This window comes from Phoxinus phoxinus, assembly GCF_949152265.1.
Source record: "Phoxinus phoxinus genome assembly, chromosome: 5".
Lineage (NCBI taxonomy): Eukaryota > Metazoa > Chordata > Actinopteri > Cypriniformes > Leuciscidae > Phoxinus > Phoxinus phoxinus.
In genome coordinates, this window is record NC_136880.1 from 42773087 (window position 1) to 42795593 (window position 22507).

Sequence of the window (22507 nt, forward strand, 5' to 3'; positions counted from 1 at the left end):
ATGTTTCTAAGGTGGAAAAAGGCAGTTTTTGTAACATATGAAATATGATTTTTAAAAGATAGGTTGCAGTCTAGTATGACACCCAGGTCTTTTACTGTAGAGGATAAAGTAGCAGGACATCCTACTATGTTAAAGTTGTATTGTGAGAGGTTTTGTGGGCGGTTTTTTGAACCGATAAGTAGTACCTCTGTCTTGTCTGGATTTAATAAAAGAAAATTACGCGTCATCCAATCTTTTATATCTTTAACATACTCTGTCAATTTTGATAATTTAGCGTTTTCATCCAGCCGTGATGAAATATATGTCATCAGCATAACAATGGAAACTAATTCAATGTTTCCTTATAATATTTCCAAGTGGCAGCATATATATTGAGAATAATAGAGGGCCTAGCACAGATCCCTGCGACACTCCATAGTTTACTGAAGTTATGATCGATTTTTCTCCATTTAAATAGACAAAATGGTATAATTTTGTAGTCGATCTAAGAGTATTGTGTGATCTATAGTATCGAACGCAGCACTAAGATCGAGTAAAACTATTATTGAGATACAGCCTTGGTCCGAAGCTTCAAAGTAAATCATTAGTGATTTTAACGAGCGCAGTTTCAGTGCTATGGTGCGGCCTGAATCCAGACTGAAACTTTTCATAGATGTCATTTTCTTGCAAAAAAAGAGCCCAGTTGAGCGGACACAACTTTTTCTAATATTTTAGACAAAATATTATGAGGGTGAGAAAAAACACAGTTTTCTGTCTGTCCCTTTAAATGCAAATGAGCTGCTGCTCCCGGAAAAGGGGGCGGAGCTTCAAGAGCTCTATCCTTTTACCTTACACACACACACACACAAACACACACACACACACTGAACATTTAAAAAACTTTTAGTATTTTATGTTCAAACCGGAGTCAGGCAATGATGGAGAGACTCAAGAAGAAGTGACAACATGTAGAAGCAACAGGACATTTCTGAATGGTTAGTTGATGAATTTATGTAGATTATATGTAGTTATCTTTTAGTCATTGATTAGCATATTCTGGTTTTCACTACACGTCATCAATCCGGAAGTCGGCCATTTTGGAGGCACTGAACGTAAACAATGCCACTGAACTGAACAAACTCGCAAATTTGGCTGATTATTGCTGCTGATTAATGGTTGAGTTTTGGTCTGTAATCGGTCGCACCGGGAAAAAAACATTTTGAATTCTATAGACTGTTAAAAGTTAAAGAGAAGAGTGCAATAAACTGATGAAAAGAAGGCGTGTGTGGTTGAGAGAGGCACAGCATCAGCCACATGTGTAAATAGCGTTGACTGGCTAAAATGTTGACGTAGTTAACTATGGCTACCAGGGCCGGCCCGAGGCATAAGCGAACTAAGCGGCTGCATGGGGAGTTTTTATTTTTAATTTATTTTTTACACATATTAGATAACTTAAACAAGTAACATAAATGAATGAATGAATAATTCATGACAAGCGAATTCTGATTTTATGATCAATATACCTGCCTACAACTGCTGCTGTGTCTGCCAACGTTTGAGTCAAGCGCATAATCTAGACACCTCGCGTGCATAGACAATTCGTGGGTGGGGAGACTTCTGTGATGAAAATAGACTTCAACTTTATTAATATGGTTTTAATAATCTTAATAATGTGACCGAGCGTTCGTATAGGGTTCACCTAACACTAACAGAAATAAGAAAATAATAAACGATAGCAGTTTGAAGTCTTCTCCACTTTATTATATTCCACATGTAACAGGTACAGAAAGTGTACTGTTAAATATATGCATTAAGTATAATTCACACAAAATTGTTCATTTACATACACCTGATGACTGCCTAAGTGAATGAGTGCCTTTCCCCTTTAATTAATGTGACGTCATAAGTCAATATAATTTCCTGTTCTGTCCCCTCCTCTTCCTCTTTGCATTGGTGATGCAGTGGAGAGGTGAGGTTATTTTGGGCTTCTGATAATCTTTCTTAATCTTTATTTTAATTGTTGCTTTTATGTCTATATTTTCACTCTAATTTATGTATATAATATTATTTTACCTATCTGTGTGGTTATTTTAGTAATTTCATCCCGTTTAAGTTATATTTTTGCATCTGGGCCTAAATGTGGAAAAGAGAGCACGTGATAAGTGTACATCACATGTGTTTTATAGGTAAAGCAAGGGCGACTCTCACTTAAGAGGCTGATTACATTTGTTTGTACATCAGGTATGTTTTTCTGTTACGTGTGTTTTTTTGTTCTATGTGATTTATTGCGCTCTTTGCATTGGTGATGCAGTGGAGAGGTAAAGCAAGGGCGACTCTCACTTAAGAGGCTGATTACATTTGTTTGTACATCAGGAATAAAATCTGTGAAACTGCCGCATGCTGTCCCTGATTCATCATTCACGACCGAAAACACAACGCAGACAACAGACCAGTTACACTTGGTGCCGTGATCATTTCGGATCATCAGATCAGCGCTTCGCCGATCGCCGTGGTTGCGTGACGGCTGGCTCGCCTTCATCGCCGATCTTCTTCCTCATCGCAATCGCTCGTGGCGGCCCCGTGCTCGCGCATAAGGAGTGCGCGTGTGTGAGATGAACAGCGTGTGACATCGCGAAACGAACTGTTGCATCTTAAAGGAACGGTAAAGAGTCATTGACTTTCTGACTTTTTCTCTCTCTCTCCGGAGCACTTTCGTTGGTGCATATTGAACGACAGGGACTGTGATAATCATCGCGGGACGCTTCAATGTCCTTAATGCATCGTATCCTTTATCTATACAGTATATAATCAATGACTGTTGATGCATCTTAAACAAGGAAAATAATATAATTGATTTTGAGAAAAGATACATTTATCTTCATCAAGAATTTTGATATTGAAGTGTTTTGAGTAATTTTTTTTCATATATTTCCTTGCATATTTGAAGTATACTTGAACTTTTCATCAGTTAAGGTTACACTGTTTGTAACATATTTTTCTGTCATTTTTACATGTTTTATCTGTTTTATTTTATTACTTGAAACATGTTTGAGGATTTTAGCAAGGACGATTTCAGTCCTGTGAAACGATCTAATGTCACTTTTCCATTGGGTAGAGGTGGTGGGTCTGAAATGTATCGAAATGAGGGGGTGTCTGAATTTACACGTTGTTATGGGAGAGGGAGAGCGTTAGCTAATTTGGGACTTGACCATGGGCACACAGCTGATTCAGCGATTGGTATTTCTGTAGATCCAGCAGCTAGCTCCACCCCAATCATGCGCCCTGATATTGAACGTGTTGTCACTCCTGAGTCATTAGGGGGCATCATTTCAGATCTGGCTCAGAAAATAGGAGAGAGTATTTCAGCCAGCCTTAACCTTGCACACCAGCCCATCCCAGTACAGCCTAATCCAGCGTGCCAGTCTCAGCACTCAAGTGAGGACATTGATAAATCTAGCCTCAAGGTGATAGTACAGCAAGATGCACCACCTCCGCCATTCTTCAGGGGAGATAAGAGTGATTCATTTACTGTGCACGAGTGGGAGGATATGATGTACAGTTATCTGAACAAAATGAAATGCAGAACGCAAACCAATGTCTCTGATCTCATCACAAGCAGATTGGCTGGTAAAGCGAGAGATGTGGTTAAGGTGTCCCTGCGAAGCCGTCCTGAACTGAGTGCCAGTGAGCTTCCAAGTGCAGTGTTTGACATACTGAAACGCAACTTCAGTGAGTTGTCTTACTCTAACATGCCTATGGCTGACTTCTATAACACTTTCCCTAGAGCAGATGAAAGTCCCATGGATTACTGGATACGGCTTAACAAGGCCATAGATGTTGCTGATGAGTGCTTGCGACGACGTCATAAGAGTGTCGAGGATCCCGCTGCTGAAGCTGTCATGATGTTTATTTCACACTGCCCAGACCCGAGTCTTGCTTTGTCTTTTCAGTTTAAGCCAGCTGAGAAGTGGAGCGCCGCTGAGGTCCAGGAGCGATTGGATAGTCATCAGAGAGATCTAAAGAGAGTCTCTTCTCGGATGCAGCACACAATGTCCTTGTCAGCTTGCAACCAGTGCACTGTTATGGCAGACCCCAGTTCTGTGTCCAGTTCTCCTCAGCAGCCTGTTTCCATGCCAGCCCAGTCACTGCCTCCAGTAACTCATCTTAATCCTAATGCTGTTCCTTTCTCTCCAGACACCAGCCTTCAGAACATGGTTGCCATGATGGATAGAGTTCTGTCATTATGTACTGCCTCTTTACCTTCATCCAGTCAGGTTCCTACAGGCAAAACTTCACATTTCAAAACCAACTTAAGCTCCACATGTAGGGTCTGTAGATCCAAGGAACACACCACGTACGAACATTGTAGACGTCAGAGGCTATGTCGTCACTGTCTCAGTCCTGGCCACTTTAAGATTGACTGTCCTAAAGCAGCATGCCCTGTGGCTCCCTCAGATACTGCTCAGTTAAACTAAAGAGCCCATGCGATGAGAGGGATAGCATGGGCAATTTAATTAAAACCTCCCTCACAGATGATGTGCGAAATGTTTTTGTTAACAGCTGCAAACTATTGTCAGAAGACAAAACAGTGTTATATGTGGGGTCTCAGAGAGTTGATGGGGCAAGTGAGTTGTTTTATGCTCCTGTGACAGTCTGCGACCATTGCACATTAAAGGGGTTACTGGATTCTGGCAGTATGGCCTGCACGCTTAGTGAAGAGGGTGAGTCCAAGCTGCGAGCTGATGGTCTTCTTCCACATCCTCAAGTGATTGCAAGTAATGTAGTTCTAGTTGGCTGTGGTGGCCTTACGATTCAGCCGAAGTGTTCATACGACTTGGAGATTGAAGTCTATGGATTTAAGTTTATCGTTCCTACTCTTGTGGTGCCTGGACAAAGAGATGAGTTCATAATTGGAAGTAATGTGATCAAATGTGTTGTGCAGAAGATGAAATCGCATGACAAGTACTGGGAGCTTGTTTCCTGCAATAACAGTAATCCTGAGGGTGAGCAATTCCTTGAGCTTCTAAGCTGCATCTCCCGATGGTCTGGGCCTCAACAGCCTGATAAACTTGGGACTGTGAAACTCTGTCAGGCAATCACTCTGCTTCCCAAATGTGAGTATCTTGTTTGGGGCAAATTGCCAGCTAATGTGCCTGTTTCCCCAGGAAGTACTGTAATTGTTGAGCCAACCACTGCACGTTCAGCTCCTAAAAACATTCTTGTCGGACGAGTAGTAACACCGATGTGGGGCAATCGATGGGTGCCAATGAAGATACTTAACCCTAATCCAACATCAGTGACGCTTCGCCGTAACACTAAACTGGCCGATGTTTCTTCTTGTCTAGCTGTGGAGGATTTCACTGTCATGCAGGGTCTGAGCAGAACCCATTGTGATGTTCCTGAATCAGAGCCCCTCATAACTGACTCATCCTTTGATCTTGCACGTTTACTGGGAGACTATGGTCTGAAGGATGTTGACATTGCTGGATGTGAGGTTTCTGAGGTCTGGAAGAGAAAATTGGTGGATCTTCTTGTGTCCTATCATGATGTTTTCTCCAAGGACAAGCTGGATTGTGGGGAGACAAAGGATTTTGTGCACAGGATCCACCTTTATGATGAGCGCCCATTCCGTCTGCCCTATCGCCGCATCCCACCTGCCCACTATCAAAAATTGAGAGAAGTGTTGTCAGAGATGGAGGAGAAAGGCATAATCAGCAAGTCTGTCAGTGAATATGCATCACCCTTAGTGATGGTCTGGAAAAAAGATGGTAATCTGAGGGTATGCACTGATTTTCGTTGGCTCAATGCTAAAACCTTCAAGGACGCCCACCCTCTGCCCCATCAAGCTGACTGTCTCGCAGCCTTGGGTGGTAATGCCCTTTTCAGCACCATGGACTTAACTTCAGGATTTTACAACATTCCACTCCATGTGTCTGACCGACGATACACTGCCTTCACAACACCTATGGGCTTGTATGAGTATAATCGTCTTCCTCAAGGTCTTTGCAATAGCCCCGCGTCTTTCATGCGCATGATGCTCAGCATTTTTGGAGACCTTAACTTTTCCAGTCTTCTCTGCTACCTTGATGACTTGTTGGTCTTTGCACCTTCTGAAGAGGAGGCATTGAAGCGTTTAGAGATTGTGTTTTCTCGATTGAGAACTAGCAACCTGAAGCTAGCACCTAAAAAGTGTCACTTCCTGAGAAAATCCGTAAAGTTCCTGGGGCATGTGATAGATGGTACTGGTGTTTCAGTTGATGAGGAGAAAGTTAAAGTCATCTCTGCTTTTCAGAAGGAGGACTTAATGAAGGAAAACCGAACCACACCATCACAAAAAAAGATCAGATCGTTTCTTGGTATGGTCCTGTACTACCAATCCTTCATTCCAAGTTGCTCACGAATTGCCAGACCCTTATTCAACTTAACTGCTGGCCAGAAACGCTCAGTGAAAGCTGCTGGTAGTCACAAGAAAGCAGGCACTTTCCGAGAGTTGACATCCCAGGACTGGACCCCTGACTGTGATGTGGCGTTTGAAGAGCTAAAAAGGGCCCTTGTTGACAGTGTGGTGCTGGCTCATCCTGATTTTGAGCGTCCTTTTCTTCTCTGTACTGACGCCTCATTGGATGGCATAGGTGCAGTACTCTCTCAGATCCCTGCTGGTGAGGACAAGGCAAGACCAATAGCGTTTGCTAGCAAGGCTTTGAGCCGCAGCCAAACAAAATATCCTGCACACAGACTGGAATTCTTAGCTCTGAAGTGGGCGGTGTGTGACAAGTTTAGTCACTGGCTTAAGGGCCATGAGTTTACTGTGTGGACGGATAATAATCCGCTGACATACATTATGACCAAGCCGAAGTTGGATGCATGTGAGCAGCGCTGGGTCTCGAAACTTGCTCCATACTCTTTTGAGATCAAATATGTTCCTGGAAAACTCAACGTGGTGGCGGATGCGCTCAGTAGAAATCCATTTGTCAGGCCAGTGAGTCAGCGGCTTTTGTCCGAGCCTTATTCTGAATTGTTGCGACAAGTACACCGTGTAGAGGATGGAAATGTGCAAGAGGTGTTTCGTCTTACCTGCCAGCCGCAAACACTAGGAACAGGATCACGTGATGCTGGGCTGGATACATCAATGTCTGCTGATGACGTGTCTTCCATTTTGTCCTCCTGTGATGAATGGGAAGCAGGAACTGAATGTAGAGCAACATCTTTTGCTGACCATCTGAACTCTTTAATCACTGGAGGCGAGGAAGTGTTTCATTCTCTTTCACTGATAGACTTACAAAATCATCAGCACAAAGACCCTGTCATTGCTAGGGTGTCTTATTATGTCAGCAGGAAGCGCAGACCATCGAGACGTGAACGTGCCAATGATAACCAGTGCGTGCTGAGGATTCTGAAGCAGTGGGACAAACTTTCTTTGCTAAATGGAATCCTGTACAGAGCTATTAAAGACCCGCTCACCAAGCACAAAAAGTTCCAACTCATTCTGCCTGACTCCTTGAAATCTGAGGCACTTTCAGGTGTTCACGACCTGGCTGGTCATCAAGGGCAGCCTCGCACTCTGTCTTTGACCCGTCAGAGGTTTTTCTGGCTTGACATGGAACGTGATGTGCGGGATTACGTGAAGAAATGTCCCAGGTGTGTCCTCAGCAAAACTCCAGAGCCTGCAGCGAGAGCCACTTTGGAGAGTATTAAAACCGCAGCCCCACTGGAGCTCGTTTGCATCGACTTCTGGTCTGCTGAAGATCGAAATAACAAATCTGTGGATGTTTTAGTGATCACGGATCACTTCACGAAGCTGGCGCATGCATTTCCGTGTCAGGACCAGACAGCGAAAAGAGTGGCTAAGAAACTCTGGGACAGCTTTTTCTGTGTCTATGGATTTCCCCAACGCATCCATTCTGACCAGGGGGCTACCTTTGAGAGCGAGTTGATTGCCGAGCTCCTTGAACTGTCTGGAGTTGACAAGTCAAGAACCACCCCTTACCACCCAATGGGGAATGGTGGTACCGAACGTTTCAACAGGACATTAGGAAATATGCTGAGGTCTCTTCCACCTAGGCCTAAGCAGAAGTGGCCACAGTTGATACAGACAATGACATTTGTGTACAACTGCACAGCACACGAAACAACAGGTTTCGCCCCTTTTTACCTAATGTTCGGTAGGGTACCAAGGTTGCCAGTTGACCTTATGTTCCGCAGTGTCCTGCAGGATAAGACAATCTGTGACTATGACAACTATGTAAAATCTCTTGCCAGCGACCTCCAATCTGCCATGGCGTTAGCACAAAAGAATGCTGTTGTGGAACAAAAACACCAGTCCAGCCAGTACAACAAAAGAGCCAAAGGCCTACCTCTAGCCGTCGGTGATCAAGTGCTTGTGGCTAACAAGGGTTGTAGAGGAAAACGAAAACTTGCTGACAAATGGGAGCCAGTCATGTACACTGTTGTTGCCTCAAAGCCTTCCATCCATGTCTATAAGATCCGTGACAGGACTGGTAATGAGAGAATAGTTCATCGAAATCTTCTTCTTCAAGTGAACTTCCTCCCTCTGCTTGAACCAGAAATGGCTAGTTCGGATCATGAGATTGCAGAAGCACTTGCCTGTAGTGTACCTTCACAGATACCTGATGCAGCACACTGTGGTGGTCTAACCGAGCAAACACGCAGTGGTGAGTCCTCCTATGTTGCCGAGATTGTGTCTGTTGGTAACGCAGATGATGGGCAGAATGAGGCTGAGGAACTCTCACATGCAGACTCTGTGTCGAACATCTCCAATGTTGCTACTTGTGGTGATGACCGCACTTCTTCATGGGTGCATTCTCAGTTGTCCAATCAAGAGGAGTCAAATGCACAAGTTGCTGTGTCATTGACTGATGATAGTACTGTGGCTGGTGCTATCCACTCTCCCCAAACTCCTGTTTTTGCCAGTGAACCCTTTAGGCAAGATCCTGTAGCTGATTTAAATACAGATGATTGTTACACTACAAGGCTTGGTAGAGTAATTAAGCCTGTTCGTAGGCTAATTGAGTCAATGGTTCAACTCGAAGCCTTACTTGGTATGGAGTCTGTATCTCCTGTTATTCATGTTTAGATATTCATTTTTCTTCTTCTTCCTCCTGTCTCTGATAATGTTAGGAGTTAAGTCTTGTATTTTCTAATGCTTATTGGTTCTGTTTAAGTACCTGGTCTGAGATTTTTCAAAGTGTAATGGGCACTTTGGTAATGCCTACAAAATGTGTCGAAGTTTGGCCAACTCTCTTCATATTTGTATCCCTTTCGTTTGGGTAGCTTTTTATGCTGTGTCTTCACTGTTTTTTGTGTGGAACATGTAATTCTAGTGACCAGTGTTTTTTTGTTATACTCTGGGAATTTTGTGTAAATTCTGAGGGGTGAGTGTAACAGGTACAGAAAGTGTACTGTTAAATATATGCATTAAGTATAATTCACACAAAATTGTTCATTTACATACACCTGATGACTGCCTAAGTGAATGAGTGCCTTTCCCCTTTAATTAATGTGACGTCATAAGTCAATATAATTTCCTGTTCTGTCCCCTCCTCTTCCTCTTTGCATTGGTGATGCAGTGGAGAGGTGAGGTTATTTTGGGCTTCTGATAATCTTTCTTAATCTTTATTTTAATTGTTGCTTTTATGTCTATATTTTCACTCTAATTTATGTATATAATATTATTTTACCTATCTGTGTGGTTATTTTAGTAATTTCATCCCGTTTAAGTTATATTTTTGCATCTGGGCCTAAATGTGGAAAAGAGAGCACGTGATAAGTGTACATCACATGTGTTTTATAGGTAAAGCAAGGGCGACTCTCACTTAAGAGGCTGATTACATTTGTTTGTACATCAGGTATGTTTTTCTGTTACGTGTGTTTTTTTGTTCTATGTGATTTATTGCGCTCTTTGCATTGGTGATGCAGTGGAGAGGTAAAGCAAGGGCGACTCTCACTTAAGAGGCTGATTACATTTGTTTGTACATCAGGAATAAAATCTGTGAAACTGCCGCATGCTGTCCCTGATTCATCATTCACGACCGAAAACACAACGCAGACAACAGACCAGTTACACACACATCAGATCACTAACTCCAAAACCCCGCGACACTCCAGTACCAAGTGCGCATCTACGGCAAGCCCCGAGGGGAAAAATACATTGCATGCACACATATACAACTAGCGCCAGTACATCATTATTATTGTAACAGACTTTGTTGGATTCTGTCATGATGCATGTACAATCCAACAAAGTCTGTTACAATAATAATCTATATATTAAAAAAAAATATTTTGAGGACAGTTACACCGTCAATAATTGTCATTGTTGTTGCTGTTATTATGTTTCTGATTTCTCAGTTTTGTCATTATTTTAAATGATGTAAATAATTGAGAGAGTTAGTAAAAGAGTAAAGTAAAAGTTAAACGTTTTAAAAACAAAAGTGAAAAATGTATGCACTTTCATTATAGCCTATCTATTTTTTTTGTAACATTCTATTTTTGATTATATCCATGTTTGTCTATTTTGGTTTTATTTTGTAGTTGAAGATTGCACATTTATTGTACATTTGCAAATAATTTATGTTTTGTGAGAGTTTGTTTTCAGAAGTTTCAATGAGTTAGAAGTTTCAATTAAGTATTTATTTTGTATTAACACATAATCTCACTGTATTTATAATGTAGCATTATAGCGTGACATTTGTGTCAGTAATCGTCAAGCACAGGTGACTCCGCGTGGTAGGAGGGGCCCCCAAAATCAAATTCTGCTTAGGGCCCCCAAAAGGCTCGGGCCGGCTCTGATGGCTACTGTCAGTCCACATCCAATTATCTTTGTATCCGATTGGAATCTGATCTAAAATGATGTCCACACTGTGTATCGCAACTGTTCAGATGCGATGTGTGTGTCCATGCAGCTCTTTGGCAATGACGTTGCGTTGATGGAGGGGTTTGCATTTGCGATGGAGATGTTGTCTTATTTAAATTTTACAACATGGAAATGTGTATCCGCCGCGCTGGACTACTGCGTCTTGAGCGGCAGAACTGTAGGAGGCTGTACAGCTTTTTTCCGCGCTCTTGTCTGCGCCGGTTTCAAAAATAAAAATGTTTTGCTCGTCCGGCACTTTGCAACGACACAGCATTGTTTCCATAGACAGTATATAAACTGGACACAGCGACCCCATAGGTTTCAACGGAGAAAAGTGAAGCCCATTAGAAGCATCACTTCCTGATCGCGGCGAACTGCGCAGACTCAAACTGAGCTTGAGGACGTAGATGTGACGTGAGTCTGACAGCTGTCAGTCTTCTAGTCGCTGTGCCGAGAGAAATCTGAATCATTCCCTCCCTAAAAACGGCTTCTACGGGGCCATAACGTAAGATACAAGGTAATGGAGCCTTTTATACATTGTCGTGTTTCTTTAGAAATAAATAATGGACAAATGGAGTCTTTAAATGCCTCAGATGTAATGTTATTCGCTGTCAAAGTGACGCCAAAATGAATGGGAGTCAATGGGATGCTAACAGCAGGGGATGTTCTGCTACAATGGCGGCGCCCGGGGAGGCTTCAGTTTCACCACCTTGATTGTTTCGGGGGTGTTCCCTATAACAACGTCTGACATTTACATTGTACGTGGCGTGAGAGTCACATACCACGCGGAATCCCATCCGAGCGTTCAGCCTGAAGCTGATGTCCTGATATGTGATTTGAATAGGATTTGAAACCACATATGGATGTAGCTTGAAACGGATTGCTTTTTTGGACTGACAATCTGAACGTAGCCTATGCCGGGATAAGAACTAGAAGGAAGAATTGCAGTAAGGGCTAGAGAAGCTAACGTTAGCTTGTTTACCACATATTAACTTTAGTTTGTCAAAATTTCGCGCTCTTTCCTGCTTACTAAGTCCTTCTCTAAATGATTTCGCAGCTTCCATGTGTTTTTTATGTGGTTTATTAGTGCAACAATGTGTTCAGACGTTCATACACAGCGCAATCCATGCTGTTGTTTACATCCGAGTGCCTCCATAATGGCCGCGCATACGGGTTACCGCCCAGAACGTGACATATGTATCGTGTTCCGGGGGCGGGGTTTATGTAAATTATAGGGTTGTGATGTCACTGACTCGGGAGGAATGTCGTGTAGTTCCTACCTGCCGTTTGTTGTAGTCCTTAAAAAGCGATTTCTTTAAAAGCAAATATCTCCCTTTGCTTTGAACTTTGAGCGTTGTAACTTTGCAGATGTTGTTTATGATCAAACAGCAACATTACACACTAACTACAGTTAGAAAAGTCAAATCATATTCAACCCCTTTAATATGTAGGCTATGTTTTTTTTTTTATTGTTTTTTTTTTCATGTAAAGCTCTTTGGTCAACTTCGGTTGTTTTTAGCAGAGCAGAAAAAAAAAAAAAAATTAAGAAAGAAAGTCAAAGCGTAGTTTTATGCCAATACGGCTTGCCATAGCTGCAGTGCCATCTGCGTAAAATAAACCTATGGTTTGTGAGACATTGGGAATGCAGGGAATCAGAACATGAATGAACATATGCATTTTACATTTATCCATTTTAAAGACGCTTTTATCCAAAACGACAGAGAAATACTGTCTGGTATTTTTTTTTGTGTGTGTGAATTATCCTTTTAAATAATGTAGACGCCTCCCATATATATCTGACATATTCTGCCGGATTCCATCATGATATTTATTGCATGATAAACTTGAATGCTTCTGTTCTGCGATTCCTGTTGTGTAATTTCTGCACGTAGGCGCAGCTCCGCATGCGGATTGTGTGGGAGTCCCGCGTATGATTTTTTTTTTTTTTTTTTTTTTTGCCGTGATGATGATGATGCTCGGTCTGCTTCTCGTCACCGTGACGTCACGCTGGTGCGCGCGAGCTGTCCGCGCGGCGCTGGTGCTGAAGCAAGATGGCAGTGCGCTAAACGCCCGATAAACTGAGAGGAAAAGTGCTTCACATCAACATTTTCCGTTAGTTAGTCTGTTTATGTATGCGATTGTTTTAGAAAAAGCTGTAGTCATGGCTGTGTGTTGTTGAGGGAAAGCGGCGGAATCAAATCACAGCACGTAAACGGACTGTCCCGTTCCGGCGGAGGTCGACGCGACGCGGCGCGATGTCTCTGCTGTGCGTCGGGGGTGAGTGGAGCCTTATATTTGCCCTTTGTTGGAACAGAATGTTCTCTTCCAAATTAATCATATCATCATAATAATTAGTGCCTCACAAAAAGGACCATATTACAGTATCAGAATCATCATCACCATATTCATACTTCTTCACGGGATGGCATGGTATTTGCATAGTACTTTTTGCTTTATATAAATAAGTATCAGGGTATTTTGATTGCTTAGTACATGTAAATACACGGTATCCTTCATGAAAAGTACGGTTGAAGATACATGCACAATATCATGGTATTTAATTCAAAGGATAGTGCATGCATACCATGGTACTGTTATGGTGCATGTCCAGGTGCATGTGGTACAGTGGTGTATAAAGCATAGTGATGGCATACCACATCTTTTTGGATATGCACCATAATAGTACTATGGTATTAATGCATTATCTCTTGAATTACCACGTAAAGATGTGGTGCGTGTCCAAAAAATTTGGTTTGTACCATATCTTAAAATATCATGGGCATGCACCATATCATGTCCAGTTTTATACGGGAATGTTGCCACATAGATTTTCAGGCGGTTTACCATGGTACACATAAAAAAAAAGATTTGTTTTAATGTTTGCCATGCAGTTATTCATTTGTGTTTGGCTTCTTTTGAGTGTTTATAGTTTTTCCCCTGTTAAGATTCATTCACCTGTTAATCCACCAGTGATTATTATAATTTAATGCATGCAAACGTTGCAGTATTTTAAGGATATGATATGTTGGAATGTGTTAGTTTGCTCATATTGCTCAGTGCACTGTGGGAAATCTCTAGAGCGGCGTGCGAAACGAGCTCGTGAGGGAATCCTGTGCGTGTGTGTGTGTGTGTGTGTGTGTGGGTGTGTGAGCTTGATGAAATGACATTCCTGGTGAAGATCATTCTGGTCACGCTCTAACCGGTGGAATCTTTCAGGACGTCACGTTTCTTCAGCTTCACATTAGCTATGTAGATCATAACTGCAGATTGATTGACAGGTCAGTTATGATCGGAACAGTGCAGGTTTGATTGTCAGTGCCTCAAAACATCGTTGTGTGTACATGCTCTGAAAGCAATATGTGTTCTGGACTGCATAATAGTCATAGAGACTCTTGTGCATCAAATGCACTTTAAAAAACTAGGAAATGTAATCCAGCAAGGCTGATTGAGCTCGGATGCAATGACACGTGTGGACGTCTGCGCTGCACCAGTATAACACACACTACACCAGTGCTGGCCATCACTGTGAGCATCTGCCAAGATCATGCCTGGATCATATTTCATCCTAAAAATCAAAGAAACTTAATATATATATTATTTTATACATTAGTATTCTTTTATTAGTATACTTTTTGCATTATGATATTGAGATGAGACGTTTTGCATTACACTAATGGGAATATATACACTGACTGGATCATATGTTATCCCAAAATCAATGAAGCTTAATACATATATTTAATATATATTATACATTAGTATTCTTTTGCATTATAATATTGAGATGAGACGTTTTGCATTACACTAATCGGAATAGGAATATATATATATATATATTATACTGGATCATATGTTATACCAAAATCAAAGAAACTTAATATATATATATATATATATATATTATATTACATTATACATTAGTATTATTTTTGCATTATGATAATGAGATGAGGTGTTTTGCATTACAATAAAAAAAAAAAAAAAAAAAAACATATATATATATGCATTACACTAATGGGAATAGGAATACATTGGATCATATGTTATCCCAAAATCAAAGAAACTTAATATATATATATATATATAGTATATTATATTATATTATACATTAGTATTCTTTTTGCATTATGATAATGAGATGAGGTGTTTTGCATTACAATAATATGAAAAAAAAAATATATATATATATATGCATTACACTAATGGGAATAGGAGTATATATACATTGGATCATATGTTATCCCAAAATCAAAGAAACTTAATATATATTATATTATTAGTATTCTTTTTGATAATGAGATGAGACGTTTTGCATTACACTAATGGGAATAGGAATATATATATATCCCTCGTCTGGGAATTCTGTCTCGATCCTCTCTCTCTCTCTCTCTCTCTCTCTCTCTCTCTCTCTCTCTCTCTCCGCAGTAAATCAGGAGCTTTGATTTAGAGGTAGTCCCCGAGTAAAGGCACGGGGAAAAGGGTCATGGGTTTATTGCTCTGTGAGACGAATGAAACTCTTATTCCTGATGTGCAGTTGGTCATGACAGAGGTGTTGGATCAATGTTCATTACAGGAGAGAGTGGAGCACGACTGAATCAAGCTCTTCTTCAGATAGCAGGAAGACATGTGTTGGGTATCGTGATTTGTATATAAAACCTTTACCAGTTTGTGTAATGAATTCTGAACACATTTTGAAATGAATGCATTACATAACACCTCAACTTTCTCCGCTGTTGTGTGATATAACCCGTGTGATGTTGGGTGGTGTTGTCGTCCCTCTACGGATGCTTAATGTAGGAGTGTTTCACACTTATGTAATATTGAAAACGCTTTAGCAGTCGGCATGGGCGGATAACATCCCACCTCCGGTTTTCAGTCAAACATCTCAGGAAAAAGCTAAGTCTTCACAGTTAGTAATGTTCATCAGGAGTTTTATTGCTCACAAATAATGTCCAAATTCTTTTTTTAAAGATAATAATGAAAGAAAAATCTTTATTTTCTTAGTTGTTTCTACTAGATTGCAATGAGATGGAGAGCAGATCGAGATTTTTCCTGAAATGTCGTCAACCCCGTAATCTCACATTTGTTTTAGAAGACTCAATAATGTCTCAAACTGTGTTAAAGGATAATTCCGGTATTTAACACCTTGAGTCTATATTGTAGTTTGTTTTGGATGAACAAGAGTGGTGGACAACATTTTTTTTTGACAATGGTTCCTCTCTCGAGTTTTTGACTATAAAAGAATTGGCCATGGACCCATTTAACATTGGAGTCAATGGGCATGTCCGAAAATGTCATTAAAACAACCTTTAACATTAGTTTTCAAAACTGTGCTACTCACCGAGTGATTAGTGATGTTAGTTGATGTTCCAGAAACAAAAAGTGTTGCGAAATACAGTTTCTGTCGTGTTTTATTCGTCATTTTGTAAAATCCCATTGAATTCTGTTGAAGGACTGAGTGCTCGTTAATATAAATGCGCTACCGGAAACGGAAAGGGGGCTGTTTACATTTGGTCGATGTAGTCTTTTTGCTCGCTTCCGTTTCTCATAAGGCTAGCGAGCAGAGCAACTGTGCTTCGGGAGAGTAAGCGAAATAAACAAACAAAACCGTGAAAATATTGAAAGACGTGACCACTGACCAGTGCAATATGAAGTTGAACTCGACTGTGACCGTGAGTGTCCCGCGAGACATAAACATCGGTTATCGCCATCAAGTGGTCGGGAGTGTGCTAACGCTTCAGATTCAAATATTGAGCGGAAGTTACACGGTTGTGAAGTGTCTGAAAAAATAGTTCCACTATAGCAAAATAAACGGATTGGAATCATATATTGCGACGATATATTGTTTATAATCATCAACGAATACCACTAACCACTCGGTGAGTTTAACAGTTTTGTAAACTAACATTATTGGCTGTTTTAATGACATTTTCGGACATGCACATTGACTCCAATGTTAAATGGGTCCATGGCCAATTCTATTATAGTCAAAAACTCGAGAAAGGAACCATTGTCAAAAAAATGTTGTCCACCACTCTTGTTCATCCAAAACAAACTACAATATAGACTCAAGGTGTTAAATACCGGAATTATCCTTTAAGATTAGCCAAGATCTCAACGTCTGCATTCAACAGTCGGAAATCTCAATATAAACTCATTTCTCATCAAATTCTCTAATTATTTCTGCGGGTGTCCAGCTCTATCTTCTTATTGTAAGAAAAAAGTCTTCACTGTTAGTGTTTTGATGTTTATGAGGAGTTTTTTTGTGTGCAAATTTATGATCATTTTTTTTAAATACTTGGGCAGAATGATTAAAACAATAAAAAAATATAGTTGCAAGCCGCAATTATGGGGTCAAGCACAAAAAAGGCATGATGAATCATGGCTGGAAGCATCAGTGCAACTGTAACAAAGACATATGAAGATGATTTCAGGCAAAATGGCTGAAAAATCATGAATACAATCACTAGTAAATTGATTTAATGGTTTATCACTTTCAACCAATAGGTGGCGCTGTGACCAAACTGATGTGATGTGGTCAGAGTAAGTTGACAATATGCCAAGCATCTCAGAGTCGTTTCGGCATCATGCCATCAACTTTGTTTATGCGGTATACTAAAACTGTTTTGTTTATCGACATGAAATCCATGCATATTTCCATGCATATTTCCATGCATATTTTGTCTGACAGGAAGTTTGACCAACTATGTAAAAATTGGTATCTTTGTTCTCAGCATGACCCAAGGAAACTATTAAGACCAGTTTTTACAATATTATTACACCAAAGTTATTACAATAAGCAAACATAATCAAAAGCTATTAGCATTGTTGAAGATTTCATAACGACCACAAGGTGGCACTGTCTCAAAACCTTTTGAGTACCTTTAGGGCATGGTGCCGAAGACACATACCAAGTTTTGTAACGATAGACCAATGCGCTCGTAAAATATAGCATTTTATGACAAAATTCAAATTGGCCGACACCCATAATGGCCGATATGGAGTGTAGATGCAAAAAGAGACATTTTTCATATCTCCTGACCACTAGGTGGCACTGTGCCGAAACTGTGCAGGTAGCCTCAGATCATGGTTTTCATAACACACACCAAGTTTGGTTAGAATACGCTAAAGCGATGCAGAGATAATGCCTCACGTTCATTTTGGCGTGCTCTTCATCAAATTCGTCCACACGTTATTCGAGAACGGTTCGATGAATCCACATGAATTCTATATCTTTTTGTCGACATGATCTGGTAAAATTAAATTGTTCTAGGAGCAGTTTGAAAGATACAGTCTTTTCGGAAAGTTAAAAATGGAAAAATTGAATTGAATTGTCTTGAGCAATGGAATCAGTGGGGACATTTTTCAACTTTGGACAGTTGGTGGCGCTAGAGCAATTGAGATAGAGACTCCAAATTTGCGATGGTGATGATTCAGACTATCCTCTATCAGTGTGCCAAATTTCACAACTTTCCCACAAGCGGTTCTATGGCCAGCCATAGACTTCCAGAGCGGAATAATAATAATAAGAACACTACAATAATGAAAAAGTCAGAAATCTCAATATGAACTCAAACGTTTCTCATCAAATTCTTCACTCGTTTGTGTTTTAGGAGAAGCTTCTGAATCAATGTTGATTTAAAGGAAGCAACTCTGGAGACATAATGAGTTCTCAGACTCAGTTATGAAGGAGAAGCAATAACAGTTTCCTCTGGCCTTGTGTGTAAAACCCGTTCAAGAGACCCATTCGATTATAGAGTGAGTGTTTTGATTTCACACACATTATTTCTCAATGTGTTCAGCCGAACCTCATTATATGAGTACATGTTCAAGCGTTCTTGTGTTTAAAATGCACACACACACACACACACTTCTGCACTAGCTGCGTTCTGTTCATCTGTGAATTGTTTTTAACTTCTTTGCTTCATTGTGTTTCTCACAGTCAGCTGGTTGTTTTCCTCTCGACTGGTGAATAAATGGGGCCTGGGAGTCATTGATTACGATGTGTTGTTTGTGGGCAACAGATCCAACTCTGAATTATTTATATTGGCAGTGATTTATGATTTTGAGCTATTATTAAGCACTAGTTTCCTGGGTTCTGGGATCCAGCGTGCTCTTCATTGATCTGGCCTCTGTGTTGATATATCACACGGCTCTGTTTTAACTGCACTCACTGAAACTCCAGATGATGGATCTGCACACCTCTCCATAACTCAGTCTGAGGAGATGCATGGCAAATCTATCTATCTATCTATCTATCTATCTATCTATCTATCTATCTATCTATCTATCTATCTATCTATCTATCTATCTATCTATCTATCTATCTATCTATCTATCTATCTATGTGTCTGTCCATCTATCAGTCTGTCTACCTATGCATCCATTTATCCATCCATCCATCCGTTCATCTGTCCGTCTATATATCTGTCTGTCTGTCCATCCATCATCCATCCATCCATCCATCCATCCAACCATCATCCATCCTGTTATCCATCCATCCATTCATTCATCCATCCATCATCCATCCTTTTATCCATCCATCCATCCATCCATCAATCATCCATCTATCATCCATCTATCATCCATCTATCCATCCATCCATCCTTTTATCCATCCAACCATGCATCCATTCTTCCATCCTTTTATCTATCCATCCTTTTATCCATCCATCCATCCATTATTCCATCCTTTTATCCATCCTTTTATCATCCATCATCCATCCATTCTTCCATCCTTTTATCTATCCATCCTTTTATCCATCCATCCATCCATCCATTATTCCATCCTTTTATCCATCCTTTTATCATCCATCATCCATCCATCATCCATCCTTTTATCCATCCTTTTATCATCCATCCATCATCCATCAATCATCCATCCATCATCCATCCTTCTATCTATCTATCTATCTATCTATCTATCTATCTATCTATCTATCTATCTATCTATCTATCTATCTATCTATCTATCTATCTATCTATCTATCTATCTATCTATCTATCTATCTATCTATCCATCCATCCCTCTATCTATCTATCTATCTATCTATCTATCTATCTATCTATCTATCTATCTATCTATCTATCTATCTATCTATCTATCTATCTATCTATCCATCCCTCTATCTATCTATCTATCTATCTATCTATCTATCTATCTATCTATCTATCTATCTATCTATCTATCTATCTATCTATCCATCCCTCTATCTATTTATCTTTCTATCTATCATTCCATCCATCCACTCTCACATTTACAAATGATACTCTACTCAAGCACTCTTTCTCAGAGTAAAGCGTATGAATGAATGAATGAATGAATGAATGAATGAATGAATGAATGAATGAATGAATGTGTATTTTTAACTGTGAAAACTCTTGTTTGTCTCTGAGGGATGACATGTGGAGAAGTGTCTGATAAATGACATTATCTGCTGATGATCTAATAGCACAGACAGAAGCATCCGGCTTCATCAGAGACACCGGAAGCCCCGCGGAGGAAAACCCCGAAAAGAGACACGATGACTCAGAGCCCAAGAAACAAACATCAAACGAGTCTGATAAAAGCATTCAGTGCTTCACACGGAGGAATTTGCTGATGAAAACAGAATTAAGAGGCTTTTAAGTTGAATTGAAGTCTTTTTTCTTTTCCCTGCTGGAAAGACCAGCATTTATTGTGTTTGGATGATGATTCTTGTGTCCCAAAGGCTTAAACGTTGATCCAATCCTCACTCCTTGCTATATGGCTTCCTTAATATTTGATATCAGTCTTATGTACTTGTGTAGTGCTGTGTTGTCCTTGACAGCCTCTGGTCACTGTATGCTTTTATTGTTTGAAAAATCTCCTTTTGTGTTTCTCAGAAGAAAGGAAGTCACATCCATCCATCTTTTGGAATATTCCAACTATTCCCTGTTGACCTTTTTTCTTTTCTCCTCATGCTCTGAAGTTTCGTTGTCTGTGTTTTCCGTCCATTGAGTGTTGTACAAATTCGCCTTTGGCTAAGCCACGCCCTAGAATGTAGATTGGCCAATCACAGCGCAGCCAAGAACGAGCTCCACAGCGGTCCGACACTTTTTCACAGCGCTCCATTGACTTTAACACAGGCGTCTCATATTTTTGGTCTCGGCAGGCTATTACCGTCGTAGTTTTATCACAAATATGGTTGACCGTTGTGCCTGGAGCATTAGTAACACAGATACGCGTTTCCCAGAGAGGTTGGAGGGGGGTGTCCGTTTATTTCCCCTTCCCAAAACCGAAGTCAAACCTGACAAGTGTCGTCTTTGGATTAAACTGTGTGGACGTCCTCAGTCAGCGAAACCCCTCAAGATCAACAACACACTTTTGTCTCTAAGATACATTTAGCTTTTAACCTTACTGTGAAGTTACACTAGTTAGACAGTTTTAGGTCATGATTTCGGTTTTCTACCCTAATTGTTGATACGCTAGCACACGCTGCTAATAAATACAATGTTATACTCGCGTAGTCCGTTTGCTTTGTAATAACGATTATAGAAGTGAATATACCCAGCTTTGCATGAACAGTGTTGCTCCTGATATTGTGAGTCCCAGCCTCCGTCTCCATTAGGATATGCGGTGGGTCATTTCTTGACTGTGACCGTTATGCTTTTGCCTTGTTGTTGCTTGCGTTTCGCCGGTATGTCTTGAATATAGTCTTCGAATGCACACTGCAGCCCCTTCTGCCTACTTCTATCAGACACTTTATTTGCTGCTTTATAAAAGTTTGATAAAACTTCAGCAGGAAGAGCCGTCACAGCATAAGCCATGTCGATACCAAACCAGAGCCCAGAGGAAGTTGATGGACGTAGCAACTGTAACTAAGGGGGGCGGGGCTTAGCCAAAGGTGAATTGAATAGTCTCCTGACTCTTGCGTTACGTTAAGCTTCTGGGTACGAATACATCGGTATCGGGCGATGGGGCGGCGCTAGGGCTGGGCTAGAATGTTTTTAGTAAAGCCCCGAATATTTTGTTACCTTGTCTTTCTCATACATAGAGCAAAACAAGGTTACACTTTATTTTAAGGTGTCATTGTTACAGTGCAATTATATATTTAAGTTCTGAGTAATATTAATTAAGTACATGTACTTAATATAGGGTTAGGGTAAGATTAGGGTTTGGTTGAGGGTTAGTTGCATGTAATTATGCATAATTAACTGTTGATACTATTGTAAGTACATGTAACATACTGTATTTTACGGCGACTATAAGTTGCATCAGTGGCATTAGTCAAAAAATGTGTCATAAAGAGGAAAAAAAAACATATATAAGTCGCACTGGACTATAAGTTGCACTGGACTATAAGTCGCATTTATTTAGAAATATATTTCACAAAATCCAAGACCAAGAACAGACATTTAATCTGGAAAGGCAAGTTATTCAGCTCCACAACAGCACACAGAACAACAGCTGAATAGTGTCCGGTGTGTTAGCGTAACACATTAACAGTTATTCAGCTACACAACAGCACACAGAACATATACCTGGGAGGCTGAATATGCTAAACTAACATTAGCCAGCGAGTCCAACAAGTTACCGGTCAGCAAGTTCACCAAGCTCCCGATCTCACTCCTCAACACTGAATACATTGAGTTCTTCCTCGGTGTCGCTTCTGAACAACTCCGCTAACTAGAGCGT

At 40.4% G+C, this 22507-nt stretch overlaps 2 protein-coding genes across 2 annotated transcripts in view; one reads left to right on the plus strand and one right to left on the minus strand.

Moving 5' to 3' along the window:
- Nucleotides 1-22507, minus strand: part of map2k2b (mitogen-activated protein kinase kinase 2b) — a 529628-nt gene that overhangs the window by 272734 nt on the left and 234387 nt on the right. The window lies entirely within an intron of this gene.
- LOC306999011 (protein unc-13 homolog A) overlaps nt 13108-22507 on the plus strand; it is a gene marked incomplete at its 5' end in the record, with an annotated part of 92763 nt that continues 83363 nt past the window's right edge. The window contains 1 exon segment of the mRNA XM_079613407.1: nt 13108-13129. Within this exon segment, the coding sequence (XP_079469533.1) occupies nt 13108-13129 (22 nt within the window).